Below are 14,058 nucleotides of genomic sequence, written 5' to 3' on the forward strand. Positions count from 1 at the left end.
TCTACCCATGTACATGTTTTCAGAAGGTCAAGTAACGAGACTAATTAGGTGTCCTCACCAGAACCCCCTCAGCATGAAGGGCTGTTTTTAGCTGCCATATACCGGTAGCTGTGAAAATCCATCACTATGGTAACGTAGAGAGCTGCTGACACCGTCTGAGCTCCAGGTTTTGATGAGTTCAGAGAGTTGTGCTCTACACAGAGGGGGGGGGGGGGTGTACAAGGCATGTAGGATGAGCGGGCTGCTTTTAAAGAGAAGACATGGGGGCGGGGAGGGTGTCATTCACCTGGTCACCCGTCATGCCATCCACCCTGCAGTGCGTTTAGTAGGCAGCAGAATGTCTTTCAGCTGGTGAAGCGTAGGTGTCAGAGGATGCGCGTACAAGACGAGAGTGTGCTGGCGTTGTTTAATTTTTGTGAGCAAAGAGAGGCTTCGGTTGCGCTGAAACTCGAGACTTTCTCAAAGAAACTTGTAGCCCTCTCTGTCAAGACGATAATGGGACAAATCCTACTCATCCGTGGTTGTGTGTCTTCACGGGTAGTGAGTGCGCAGTCCACAGGGTCCTCCATTCTACATGACCCTATAGTATCACAGGTACTGTCCTCTCTGGCACGGAAGATTTAGGACACGCACGAGTCTGTGTTCCTGTGGAAAATCATATAGGACAAGCCAAGATTTATTCCCCAATCCTCCAGGTGAAGCAAAAAGGTGATGTCATTTTTCACCTTGGCAGTGTCATTATTCTTGTGGTTAGCGGGCACTCTGCTCCGCTTTGGTGGCTGATCAGAGCACAGTGTCCGTGCACCCTTTGCTGCTGGTGCTGCACCTCCTCGCTCTGACACCCATGATTGAGATGGCCTGCTCTCCACTCCTCACAGAAAATCATACAGATTGATTTCTGGTCCCTTTTTACTCAACCCCTAAAGCCATTGGTTCGACTGCCCAAAAACTTAGCACTGGAGCATGCAATTAGTTCACCCCAAAACGAAGCTATTTGTCAAAATGATAACCTTAATTTTTTGGTATTTTGTAACCTATTTGGGTTCTCAATGTCTTACTCTGCATCGTAGCCTATAAGTCACCATTAGACTCAGTAGATCGCACCTGCCAAAACACACTAGTCGCCACTCTTCAACTCAATGGCTGTGAAAGGCCAGTGTTACACGATCAATACTGCACAGACATTTTCATTAAATCAGCCATCTTATACAGTGCAGATGGGAAGTAGTAATGGATAAAATACAGGCTATGTGTTTCTCAATAATGACGGAGGGTAATGAAGTTGGTTCTCGTGTCACCCCGCCTGCCAAGTGCCACTGTTGGGAGCAATCAAACAGAATAAAGTACACGTTCCAATTTGAAATCAATGGAAATTGAATACAACTATTTGAAGTAACATTAACTGGCATACAAGTGTGAAATAAGTTAATCGTTGTATAATAAACAATTTGAAAACGGTAAATACACAATCTAATTGTTAAGTCTATGCATACATTTGATCGACTTGGAGCACTGGAGTACTAATTAGAACTCCCACAGTTTGTAACCAAATTTGTTGTGTTGGATTACTGTTTTGCAGGCTGTGTTGATATGAAATGGCATAATTACTGGTTATGATGATTATTGAGAATATTGAGGTGTATGAAAATAATTTTTGTTTGTATCAATGTACCCAATCAAACCCACCTATTTAGAATTTAATGACATCGTCCTCTTGTGTGCTTGCTGATATTATCATGTTCATTTCTTGTGAGAGTATAACAGTAACAATTTTCATTTATTTGATAGGCACGATGGAACCGATTCTCCAAGCGATAATGGTGACATAGTTGTGCTGCTGAATAGCTTCCACAGTAAGATCATTAAAGTCAGGGTGAGTGTGTTGTTGTAATTGTTTTTATTTGTATTATTGACTATATGCAGTGGAACCTCCAAAGTAGAACACAGTCCATTCTGACTTCCACGATTTTCTAATTCCAAAACAACTTTCCCTTAGAAGATTATGTAACGTGAATTAATCCGTTCCAGAGACAAGCTGTAGCCATTATAAACCATTTTGATGCTGTCTTGACTGACAAGGTTTAAATTAACATTCAACATTCTTAACTGTCATAAAATGTTAAAAACACAGATTAAACTTAATTAGAAATAAAACAAAGTAAAATTACTTACCCTTTGAAAACAGTATTTGTGGTAACATCTGCTTGCTAAGAATACATTTGGATAAGTATTTATTCAAAGTAGAACCTGATCAATTGTTTTGGGCCAATACCAATATAAAACAAATATCCCGATATCCTATATTAACCAATATCAGCCGGTCAGGCTATACCTTATGCTAAACACTATACTGTATTCTTATAATACCCAAAATATGATCCGGAGCAAAGAAGCAAAACACTACTCAATTTTAAACTTTAATTAGCAACACTAGGACTGTAAACAATAAGCTGTAAAAGAGTCTTATATTAGATAATGGTGAACGTGGGAATTAACCATTGCATAAATGTTTATCTCACAAAGATAATTTAGACAACTTTAAAACGCTGTATAATTGTGTTATATAAGATAATGGTGGACATGGGAATTAACATTTGCATAAATGTTTGTTTATCTTACAGACGCAACTTACTCAATGCTTAAAGGCTGTAATGCTCTCTCTAAAACTTGGGTGGAAAAAATCTAGAATGCTTTCTCAATTCCTTTCTCAAAGGTTGTGTTATGCATTTTTGCAATGTTCAACTTTGGAGGTTCCATAGTAGAACATTTGTTGCAGAGTGTTTCAAAGCTAGTCATTTTAAAGTCTCTGTTTCTATTTTGTTTGTGTCCTAGGTGCAGAAAAAGGCAGAGAAGATGAATGAAGATCTTTTGAGTGAAACAAGTGAAAGCAAAGGCCTGTGGGACTCCATAGCAAGGTGCGTATGCCGTTCCCTCATGTGTGATTTGATTTGTTAGTTGACATAGGAAGACTCGCCTTCCCTTTTGTCAGTTGATTGGCAGGGACAACTGTGCTGCTTTTGTCAATGATAAATTATGGTTGCAGGAGATCTTATTCATCCCCGGGCTCCAGACTACATTATTATGCTGTAAGAGCTAGTCTTGCAAAAAACATGTGCTTCTGTAGGTATGTGTATGCTAGCCTTGGTGTGTGTGTTTTTCCTCAACCCCTCCCTAATTGTGTGATCCTGTCTGCTCACCGTAATGCTTGCTGTGTGAAGTGTTTGGAGCACTTTTGAGAAAAGGTAGGCAGTGTGTCTGCAATCCATTTAACACCTTCAGTCATTCAGTTTGTCTTGTTTTATATTTCCGCTTTTCTTTGTTTTGCTACAAGCTGCTGTTCTAATCTGTGTGCACCGCAGATGTGTGAAGCTGTGTGAAAGGTGATGTTTGTATTGCTATTAACACCACAAGTGTCGAGGCATATAAATAAATGCCAGGGTTTCTGCAGGTGATTAAAAAGCAATAATTCATTCAATTGGATTTGCTTATCTTGGTCCTTAAATGGCATTAAGAAGCATAAAATAGGATGTTGAGAGGCATTGTTAATGCTTTATTTTACATAGTCCGTTGTGCAAAGAAAGTCACTATAACACAATTAATCAATAATAAATGTGATAAAAATGTATGTATTTGTGGGAACTAATGACTAGTTGCAATTTACAATGAACAAAATGGCCTGGAGTCCACGAGTTGCTTCATGTTCCAAATACCAATTGCTCTGAATTTGAAAGGGAAAATGTACTATTCCTGTCACCAACATCCAACATGAAGCACTAATGCCACCAAGTGGCAGAAAATAACCTCTACACAAATCTGTGGCTCAATCTTTTATCTGTATAACTGTTAACTGTAACTTTGTGAATTACTTACTATGAAATTACTGTATCAATGAACTAAAAGATGCAATCACATTTGTATTTGTCAACTTTTATGTTAACAAGTGCATGAAAAACTTGAAGAAACGTATTTTATTATACATTTACAACAGCTATAATGTCCGATTAATTTATGATTAATTGCGAGTTAACTATGGAAATCATCCGATTAAATATTGTAGTGTTTTTAAAATTAAAAATGCCATTAAAAAGCAAATTTGATTTGATTATACCTGCAAAAATTCTGAATAAATAAATAAGCACAAACACATACACAAATCACTTGGAGATACTGTCTACAATTGGAAAAAAGAATGATTCTCAGTTTTGAATGACAGCCATATTAATTTAACAATATGCTCATTGTGGTTCTCATTTGCAAGTCTTGCACTGGCTACATCATAATGAGAGCTGTTTTTGCCCCTTAACAAAATAACAGAATCAAAATTTTAGAGCCATCCCTAAATACGTATGATGCAGTGCAGTTGTATACGACTGCAACCTACAACCACAAGCATATTGCTGGATTCATACCTCAGAGTGAATCATCATTTTATTTTTATTGGATTTCATTAGTTTGTGCAATTGTCCCAAATTCTGTGCCTGGTGTGTCTCTATAAGCCTAAATTAGTACTTTTATGTAGTATCTCTTAAAACTGAGCATTGAGCAACTGAGCACCTTTGTAAAGCTGGAATATCCAATAGATCTTATGTATCTTGTCTCATTAGATGTACAAGTGGATGTCCTGTTAGGTCAGGGTCACTGTGTCATCCCGACTTCGTCTTGCTTAGTGAAAGCTGTGTTTCTGGATTTGAAAGTAGGAGGAAAAAAAATGTGTTTAAGCGTCCTCATGGTGGGCTCGAACTAGAGGGGCAGGAGGAGGTTAATTCAGGTGGATGGCTTGTCTCATTAAGATGCCAGCTGGATACATGCAGCAGAACAGGTTATAGAGGTACTGTGGCCTTGGTTTGGACCTGAACCACGTGCATGGCATAGCAAATTGCTGGCTGGCTGGGGAACACCGTTTCAATCTGGCTTGAAGTTGGTTTTGCCTTTTAACTGTACGATGTTTTTGGTCATATTTGATTATGCAAGTGTAAAAATTTGGGTTTGCTTATAGGATAGGCCTCAAGTTTCCACACATAGGTTTTTTTTTTATCCCTATGATACTTTGAGTACCTGAAACAAATAATACACATGACAATTCACTTTTGTGTGTATGGAAATTCATGGCCTACCCTGTATTATTAATCCATCTATTCCATTGCTTATTCTGCTTGTTAGTGCCGAGCACAAGCAAGACTTTGCCGAAGGGGGGGGCTGAGGGGGGGTTACACCATTGACCTGTTGCCAATCAATTGCAGGCCACATATAAACAAACAACCATTCGCACCGAAGCACAACTTTGAGTGGTGTTTCTCAAACTTTTTAACCCAAGTATTACCCCAAAATTTCTTGTTAAATCTCCAGTACCATGGCCTTACAATAAAGTAGCTTAGTAGGCCTAAGTGGTTAGCAAAAATGAGGCAGAGGCTTTATTCCTAAAAAGTGTATCATTGTAAGACAGTCTAACATAATGTAGCTTGAACATTCACTCTACACTTAAATATAGACAAATAAATAACTATACTTAAGTCAATTAAAAATGTATTGCACATAGCTTAAACAAAAAAAAAACTAAATAAATATTTTAAAACTGTTCTAGAAGATTACATGCAAATGTATTATACTCTAAAGTTAAATACAACTAAACTGTACTTAACCAAAGTACCATACTGGATTAAAACTATAACGCTATAAAAACGCTAGTATAACATTTTCCAGAGTTTAAGCATTAAATTCAGTGATTCTTCGCGGTACGTGTACAACGCTTAGTCTACAATTAACCGAAATTTTTGTTTTTGGACTGTGGGAGGAAGTATGAGTAACGTGAGGAAAAACTACACATGCTCGAGGAGGACATGCAAACTACACAGCCAGAGATCAGATTTGAACCCAAAACCTCATAACTGTGAGCCAGACGTGCTAACTACTAGTACACTAGTCCGCCTATTAAAAAATAATAATACTTTTTTTTTTTTTACATTCTTCTCTGTCAACCAACTGTAAAAGGTCTTTAGAAGCGCAGGGGGAGGTCATCTAACAGCTCGTTTGCTAGAACCTAATTAGCAGTTGATGTATGAACATATTTTTTTGGTATGTTTTTTTTATTTTTTGCTCCTTTTTCAAGGCCTTGGAATAATTGTCACTCAAGAAAAATGGGGGGGGGAAAGTTGTTGAAGTGAGCTCTTCCAAATGGTGCAATCTTAGGGCACTTTTGACATTTTTATTGTAATAAATGTGACATGACTTCCACTTAAATTAGGGGAGAGAATTGACACATCTCCCGGCCCATCTCATCCAGTCAAATGAGAGTGAAAGTGAATGTTGAAACTAGTTGAATGTAAAAAAACACATCATACTTGAGTGACTTGCTTTCTTCTTTATTTCATTTGTAATCTCGGGACTAGTTTGAGGGATTTGTTGACGAAGATGGAACGAAGGTCATTTATTGATTGAAACTCTCACAGGAGTTGGTGAGGCAAGTCTGTGCATCAGCCTTGTCTTGGCTATGTGCTTGCTTACAAATGGCGAACTTGATCTCTTGTCTGGATGTAAATGTCTTTTTTCTTCAGTTTTAACCTCCCGATAGTTAATATTGTGATTTATTCAAGTGGTGCCAGGAGCTACGTTTTATCACATGCTCGCTATCTGAAATATCGATACAGATTTAGTATTTGGCAAAATAAAAAAGTGCCATTGAGTCAATGTGAGCGTGTGCCTCAGTGGACCAACTAAATTGCATTTGCGATAGGTTTATGGTGCAGAGTGTAAGGCAAATGTTGCGCAAATGATTCCCTTATTACTTGAAATATCCCAGCGTTTAGTCTAATGGAGCGGCTCGCGGATTGCATTATTTGCAAAACACTCACATCCCTGTTGTGGGAAAACGTGGGCAGATTTCTGCTCCCAAGGACTTTTTGCCTGTTAGTCTTATCCGGTTCTCCGGATTTAAGCAGAGCTGAGGTTATTGGATGCAGAGAGTAAGTGGAATGGAAGGTTTTCTGGATGGCGAGCAAATAGGCCAGTCCTGCCTTGGAATGGACTGATAGATTCGACTGTCTGAATCACTCCTTGCAGTCACTTTGAAAACATTCACTATGCTTACTCCCCACTGTCAAGACAAGTTCATGTACTTTCAATTGCATTAAACACGCACAGCAAGTCTAGCTAAGTCCAATACACGAAGCAACTTGAGCACACAAGTTGGTTATCACAAAAAAATTAATTGAGTGCCAATTCTCCTTTGGCGTGTCCGTGCAGTACAGTACGTCTGTACTTGTACTCGTAAACGACACTATGATACTACTGCACTTGATGCCCTTCACTGGCCTGCCATATTATGTCCTCTTTGACAGTTTGGCAGAGATTAAAGTAGTTCTTCAAAAAGAGGCAAGTTTGTTTATTGACACACCAATTGAAATTTACCGTAAAACACAAAAGACCACCCAGGCTAACCTAATGCTAACGCATTATACCAGGGGTGTCAAACTCATATTAGCTCATGGACCAAATGGAGGAAAATACATTTGCGAGTGGGTCGGACCGGTAAAATCATGGTATAAAAATGTACAAACAATTGGCGTCAGTTATACACAGATTTTCGCTATTTGCAGGGGTCAACTAATATATTGTTCCAAAAAAGTTACAAAAATGCAAATGGAACGTGACAACAATTTGCTCGTATGAGTTCCGGGCGTGTTATATCTACCTTGTGTTGCATATATATTGTTCCCAGAATGCATTGTGGCGCAGTTAATGACGTTATAGGACGTTAATCCATGTCATATGTGATTGTGTTACCAGTAGCTCAATGTGGGTCGTATTCAGCAAGTTTAGGTTTGATTTATGTTGGTCTATGTTTTTATTTTGTATTTTTAACAAACCGTAACTTTAGGTTATGTGTAAAATAATGACATCCAGGTCAATTTTGTATACAAATTGCATTGCTCATCTGAGGATTGCTTGTGAAATTACCAATTTATGTGTTTTGATTTTGGCCTTCTGATTAATTGGTCCGACATTACTAATTTTTTTATTTTACAAGATCATCTCATGGGCCTGATCCAGCCCGCGGGCCCTACGTTCGACACCCCTGCATTATACAAAACGGATAACATTATTGTAAGGTTGGCACCTTTTAAAACCCGCATCCCACTGAGGGAGTGAGCGTTTGCGAAGCTGGCGAATGTTCATTTCTCGTCACGGTTCGTTCAAGGTCGCAATGTTTGGTAACAGTTTGCCAGATGTTCACCTACAGTTTTAATACTTTTTCTGATCACCAGGAAATGTTGAACATGTTCAAAATGTAAAATCGATGGAGTGAACGTTGTATAAATGTCAGTTTTTCTGAAAGCATGTGCTTGGAGCTTGTGCTAGTGCAATGGCGCTAATATTCTGGAAAATAGTCCAGTAACTTGGTACCTAACGTTTGTTTACACTTTCTTGTTGAATTGTGAGCACATTCACTTTTATTTTTTGTTTTTTTTTATTCCAGCCGTAGTTAACATTAAGTGACCGTATTTCATTCAAGATTTTTTTTTGTGTGTGCTGAATTTTAGCTTGCCATTGTGGCCAATTGGGTTATTTAAGTACATCGCTGTAATCTAAATAGATACGCATCAGTGTCATTTCCTACTCATTTACAAAGCATTTTCATTGATTTTTAAATCAACACCAGTCGTTTTGGCACATCTCTCGTGACATATTTAGCCTAATGGAAAGTTTGGCAATTACACTTAAATGGCTCTCCATGTTTGTAAATAAGTTGTTTAGATTGAATGTAGTAAAATGATGTCTCCATTTTGTTCCCTAAGATTGACGCTATCTTCTGTCAGGTATTTTGTGGTTTGTCAAGATTGGATTGGAATGATTGGATGATAACGCCTTAAAATTCAACCTAACAGAATGCAATTACAGTATAATGGAATCATAATATTTAATGGAAAACCTCAGTTGGCTTCAAAAGAGAAGCACACGTGATACATAGCGTTTTTCTTTGCTTGCTCTTGACTTAATAAAAGCCCGACATCTTCCAGGCATACTTTTGATTCACTGTATGAAAGACATCCATCAAGGAGAAAATAAGACAAATTGTTGTCTCGTCTACAGCATCGCAGGAGGAGGCCCCAAGAAGGATGATGGTGAAAAGAAGAAGGAGGATGTTCTAAACATATTTTCAGTTGCCTCCGGTCATCTGTATGAGCGCTTTCTGCGGTATGCGCTCCTCATTTCTCACAGCCTCTCATCGGTTACGCCCCAGGCCCTAAAAATGATCTTCTTTTCAGCCTTGATCCTGTGAGTTCTTCCTCTCCTTCCGCCTCTATTTCAGGATCATGATGCTGTCCGTCCTTCGCCACACCGAAACGCCAGTCAAGTTCTGGTTTCTCAAGAATTACCTCTCACCCTCGTTCAAGGTACCACATCAAGGTCTTTTGTGATGCCATATCACACTAACTAAAGCATGGTATAGTGAATCCAACGCTATTAATGGCAAGAATCCGCATAAAATAACAATGGGTTTGGAATGAGCTACATTATAGATGCTTCAAGATGGTGGCAATTCATTTCATCTTTATTTGAAGACGAACGAGGCACTCCAAAGTAGCCACGACAGTCCAACCTTTGGTCCACTCACTTTATGTCACGTCAAGCTTTTTTTTAAATCCCTTTTTCCTCTTCTCATCCTTGCGCCTTTCTTACTGTAATGTGCATGCACTCGTGGTCAACAATGAGGCACTCTAAAGCGGCCTCGCCAGCGGGACCATCCATAAGGAAGATGCCTTTTCAGGGTGTATAGGCAAAGCTAGCTCGTTAATTGCATATCTCAATTGTACCGGTTAACTACTCGTTATTGAAGGCGCTCAAGTTCTTATATAGATTTTATTTTTTTATTCATTCTTTTTTTTGACTTTTTTTTTTGACTTTTTTTTTTTTTATCTTCGGTGTGCTTCCATTGTTTTTTATTGTTACCTGTGATGTGCAGTTTGAGATTTATTTTATAAATATTAAATGTAAAGTGCATTACAAATAAAATCTATTATTATTATTGTTATAGTTGGGGAGGGGCAACTCATATCAACTCCAAATTGTGTCCCTCGGCTCAATTTTAACGATCCCCCCCACCCCCCACAAAAAAACGGCCAAAGCTCTATATCACCACAATTGAGTTCTCCGTTTTTCTACATATTTTCAGTATCTTCAAAAATTTTAATGCATTTTGAAACAAATGAATTGACTTGACAAGGGTTCCAAGATGTTAAAAATGCTTAGGCGTGTACCCTATTTAAGTGTCTACAATTTTGGGCATTTAATTTGTGTCAAGGCACAGATGTTAAAAATGCAGAGCTGGCCATTCTACTGGTAGTTCTGGTTAGATGCATGTTGCTTTTTTATTTGCCTCAACCTCACTTTGAATAACACATTCCTTTTAGATTCCTTTTGATGTCATCTTTCCTTTGATATGTCTTACCTTGGAAAGCAACACGGCAGCTCCAACTGCACTTTTATTTCATCATCTGTAAACAAACACATGCGTTCTCAAATAGCTTCACATCACGGCTGTCTACAGGTTATTACACACCGACAAAACTTGGATGGATATTCACCATCGTGTCAGCTGCATCAACTATTTGTTCCTTGTACCGTCTTTCAACGTGTCTCGCAACCTTTTTTTTAAGCAAGAGAATGCAATTATTTTATATGATTTTGCATTATTAAAAGAAAAATACAAACCCATGAAATAACTAGACAAAGTGGAGATTACTGGAGAAATTGCGTGGGAATGCTAAATGCTGAAGTAAATTGAAAGATAAATTATGTGAGCATTACACATTTCTAATTAATATTAAAGGAATAAAAAGAAAACTTAAACTGCATTCGTTCTAAGGTGGGATTCAAACCATCGCCTCCTGTTTACCGGTCAAAGCGCCGCCGCACTAGCCACTGAGCCTCAGTGGACTTGATGTCATCATTAAAGTGTTGTGAAATGGTAGTGAAGGATGTCTTGCTGAACGCCAGTGAATGCTTCAGCATTCCCACAATAAATGTGCACGTGAGGTGTAGGTGTTATTTTTTTGTCCATTTGGGGTCGCCATCCTCAGGTTGTACTGTTGCATCTGTGGCTGGCTGTTAACTAACTATTCGGGGTACGCTCCAACCGCCTGTTTTAGCTAAAGATATTAACAAGCTTTCTCCGACAACAACAAAAAAACTTTCAAAAATATATAAGTTACTTTCATATACTGATAAAATGTCTTTACCCATCTCGAAATGGGAGACAGACTTTTCTATAGCACCGGAACCTGACTTTTGGATTCAAGTTTGTGAAAACGCATTTAAAATGACAAAACACACAAATTTACAACTTATCCAATATAAAATTATTCACAGAACATACATTACTCAATATATGATGAAGAAAATGGGACTCTCAGACTCCGACATTTGTCTCCAATGCTTACAAAACACTACAGACACTTATGTTCATGCTTTATGGTTATGTACTCCGGTTATGTATTTCTGGACTAAAGTCTTAGAAAAACTTTCCGCTATTTTTGGACTGTAGGATACCTTTATCTCCAAACTTGTGTTTGCTAGGTGACCTAACAACAACTGACTTACCACATAAACAATTTCAATCTACACTTGTAGCCCTTACTATCGCTAAAAACCTCCTCATAAATCACATTTTAATGGAAAAAATATCTGCCTCAAATAAAAACCAAATATCAAAATTTATAGAAACATGGTCTACGTATATAGAATTTTCTAACCTAATTCTGGTTACGTAATTCTGTCTGTTAGCGAGAGCCACTACATCGTGATAACTTACATTGATGTTTCTGCATTTGGAAATTTATTTTTATATTATATTATTAGTATGGGATTTTTTTTAATGGGCTTTAGGTGAACTGATGAATACACACACGCTCGCACGCACGCACGCACACACGCACATACACATTCTCACCCACATACAAAAAAAAAAAAAATATATATATATATATATATATATATATATGTGTGTGTATATGTATATATATTTAAAAATAAAAAAAAACTAACTATGATAAAACCATCACTTATTGGTCTCAGTGTGTAGTACATACCAATGTGAACCATTGATACAAACCATTCTTTTTTGTCACATCAATCTTTTAGGAGACCATCTCCCACATGGCGGACTCATACGGCTTCCAGTACGAACTTGTACAGTACAAGTGGCCGCGCTGGCTCCACCAGCAGACAGAGAAGCAGCGCATCATCTGGGGCTACAAGATCCTCTTCCTGGACGTCCTTTTCCCCCTGGCCGTGGACAAAATCATATTTGTGGACGCCGACCAAGTCAGCATGAAAACCAACCCTGCAAAAATAGTGACAGTGGTGCGTAGGAATCTCTCCAGTTCCTTTCTGCTTCTCTTTGCAGATAGTTCGGGCAGATCTGAAGGAGTTGCGAGATCTGGACCTGGAGGGGGCTCCTTACGGCTATACGCCTTTTTGTGACAGCCGTACAGAGATGAACGGCTATCGCTTTTGGAAAAGTGGCTACTGGGCGTCGCATCTGGGACACAGGAAGTACCACATCAGGTACACGTTCGTCCACTGGTTTACTCTACAGCACTGGCTGGTACATATTCAATACATATCACATTTTATCCACAATTGGAAGAGGTCTGATACTGATCTGAAAACATCTGATATCATGCACTTTTCCACCTAATATGAATTGTGCCAATGGAGGTGCAAAATTGAATAGCTTTAATGGGGGATACAAGTGTGTTTTAAAAACACAATCAAACAAAGTTGCAGTCCTCATTAAAACTGATTTGTTTGTTTTTTTGCAAACCATTTTTTCGTGTTATGTGACTGCAAATCAGATAATAGAAGAAAATGTCCATGGGAAAAAATATCGCCTGCATAAAATCCTCATTTATTTATTTAAAACGAAAATAATTATTTTTTTTTGTTAGTTTTTTTACTCTGGGGAAAAAAAACAACTTCACGTAAGACTGTTTAAAAAAAAATGTTGAAATGGATATATAACTTATGTATATACCTAAATAACATAGAGGCTATACTGTAACTTCACTTTTATTAACACGCCTACCACTTCCCGAATGTGTTTTTATGAATCAGCTCCTTGGAGTCGTGTTATGGCTTTTGTGAAGTGCTTTTTATGAGGCTTTTAGTAGGAGATTCCTCACACCTGCCTGGTGTCCTCACTCGCACCGTATCTCCTTTGCAGCGCACTCTATGTGGTCGATTTGAAGAAGTTCCGTAAGATCGCAGCCGGCGACAGACTGCGAGGGCAGTACCAGGCGCTCAGCCAGGACCCCAACAGTCTGTCAAACCTGGATCAGGTAAAGATGATGTACAGGGCACCTGCTTTGCTGGAAACAATATTAGGGATGGCAAGTATCCAGTTTTAGAGCAGTATTGATTAAAACAGTGGGCCCATTCTGTTTGTGCGGATGTTCTACACTGCATATTATAACCATAACGGTGTATATATATATATATATAACAAGATGTCGGCAAAGCAATTCATTTCATCTTTATTTGAACACAACGAGGCGCTCTAAAGCGGCCACGGCAGTCCAACCCTTGGTCCATTCACTTTATGTCACGTCAGGCTTTTTTTTTTTTTTTAATCCTCTTTTCCTCTTCTCACCCTTGTGCCTTTCTCACTATAATGTGCGTGCACTCGTGGTCAACAATGAGGCACTCTAAAGTGGACCATCCAGAAGGAAGATGCATTTTCGGGGTGTAGGCAAAGCTAGACAGCTAACTGCACATCTCAATTGTACCGGTTAACCACTCATGATTGAACTCAAGTTAACAAGTAACGTTAAGTATCTCTCAGGATGTCCCCCCAGGAAGAAGAAAATATTTTGTGCCCCCCCAATTTCCCACCGCGACTATAAATACTATCATGTGTCTATAAAATTGTTCTAAGTGCACCTCTGCAGAAGAGCTAATAGTATTAGCGCACTCACTGACAATAAGAGCACCACTGCAACCTATTGTAGTTGATGTGCAATTACACTTTATTCTAGTCTGTCCAAAAAAAAAAAAAAACAG

General features: G+C 38.5%; 1 protein-coding gene across 4 annotated transcripts in view; it reads left to right on the plus strand.

Annotated features, from left to right (window-relative positions):
- The window catches only part of uggt2 (UDP-glucose glycoprotein glucosyltransferase 2), a 40,153-nt gene that overhangs the window by 22,207 nt on the left and 3,888 nt on the right, over window positions 1-14,058 (plus strand). Inside the window, exons 30-38 of one of the 4 annotated variants that reach the window (XM_077580033.1) lie at window positions 1,789-1,873; window positions 2,833-2,915; window positions 3,044-3,130; window positions 3,219-3,242; window positions 9,088-9,192; window positions 9,308-9,392; window positions 12,139-12,321; window positions 12,404-12,564; window positions 13,223-13,337. In XM_077580033.1, coding sequence (XP_077436159.1) covers window positions 1,789-1,873; window positions 2,833-2,915; window positions 3,044-3,130; window positions 3,219-3,242; window positions 9,088-9,192; window positions 9,308-9,392; window positions 12,139-12,321; window positions 12,404-12,564; window positions 13,223-13,337 — 928 coding nt within the window. Of the gene's footprint in view, window positions 1-1,788; window positions 1,874-2,832; window positions 2,916-3,043; window positions 3,131-3,218; window positions 3,243-9,087; window positions 9,193-9,263; window positions 9,393-12,138; window positions 12,322-12,403; window positions 12,565-13,222; window positions 13,338-14,058 lie in introns of those variants that run through there. The other 3 variants (XM_077580030.1, XM_077580031.1, XM_077580032.1) reach the window with 3 other exon arrangements.

This window comes from Vanacampus margaritifer, chromosome 11, assembly GCF_051991255.1.
Source record: "Vanacampus margaritifer isolate UIUO_Vmar chromosome 11, RoL_Vmar_1.0, whole genome shotgun sequence".
NCBI lineage: Eukaryota > Metazoa > Chordata > Actinopteri > Syngnathiformes > Syngnathidae > Vanacampus > Vanacampus margaritifer.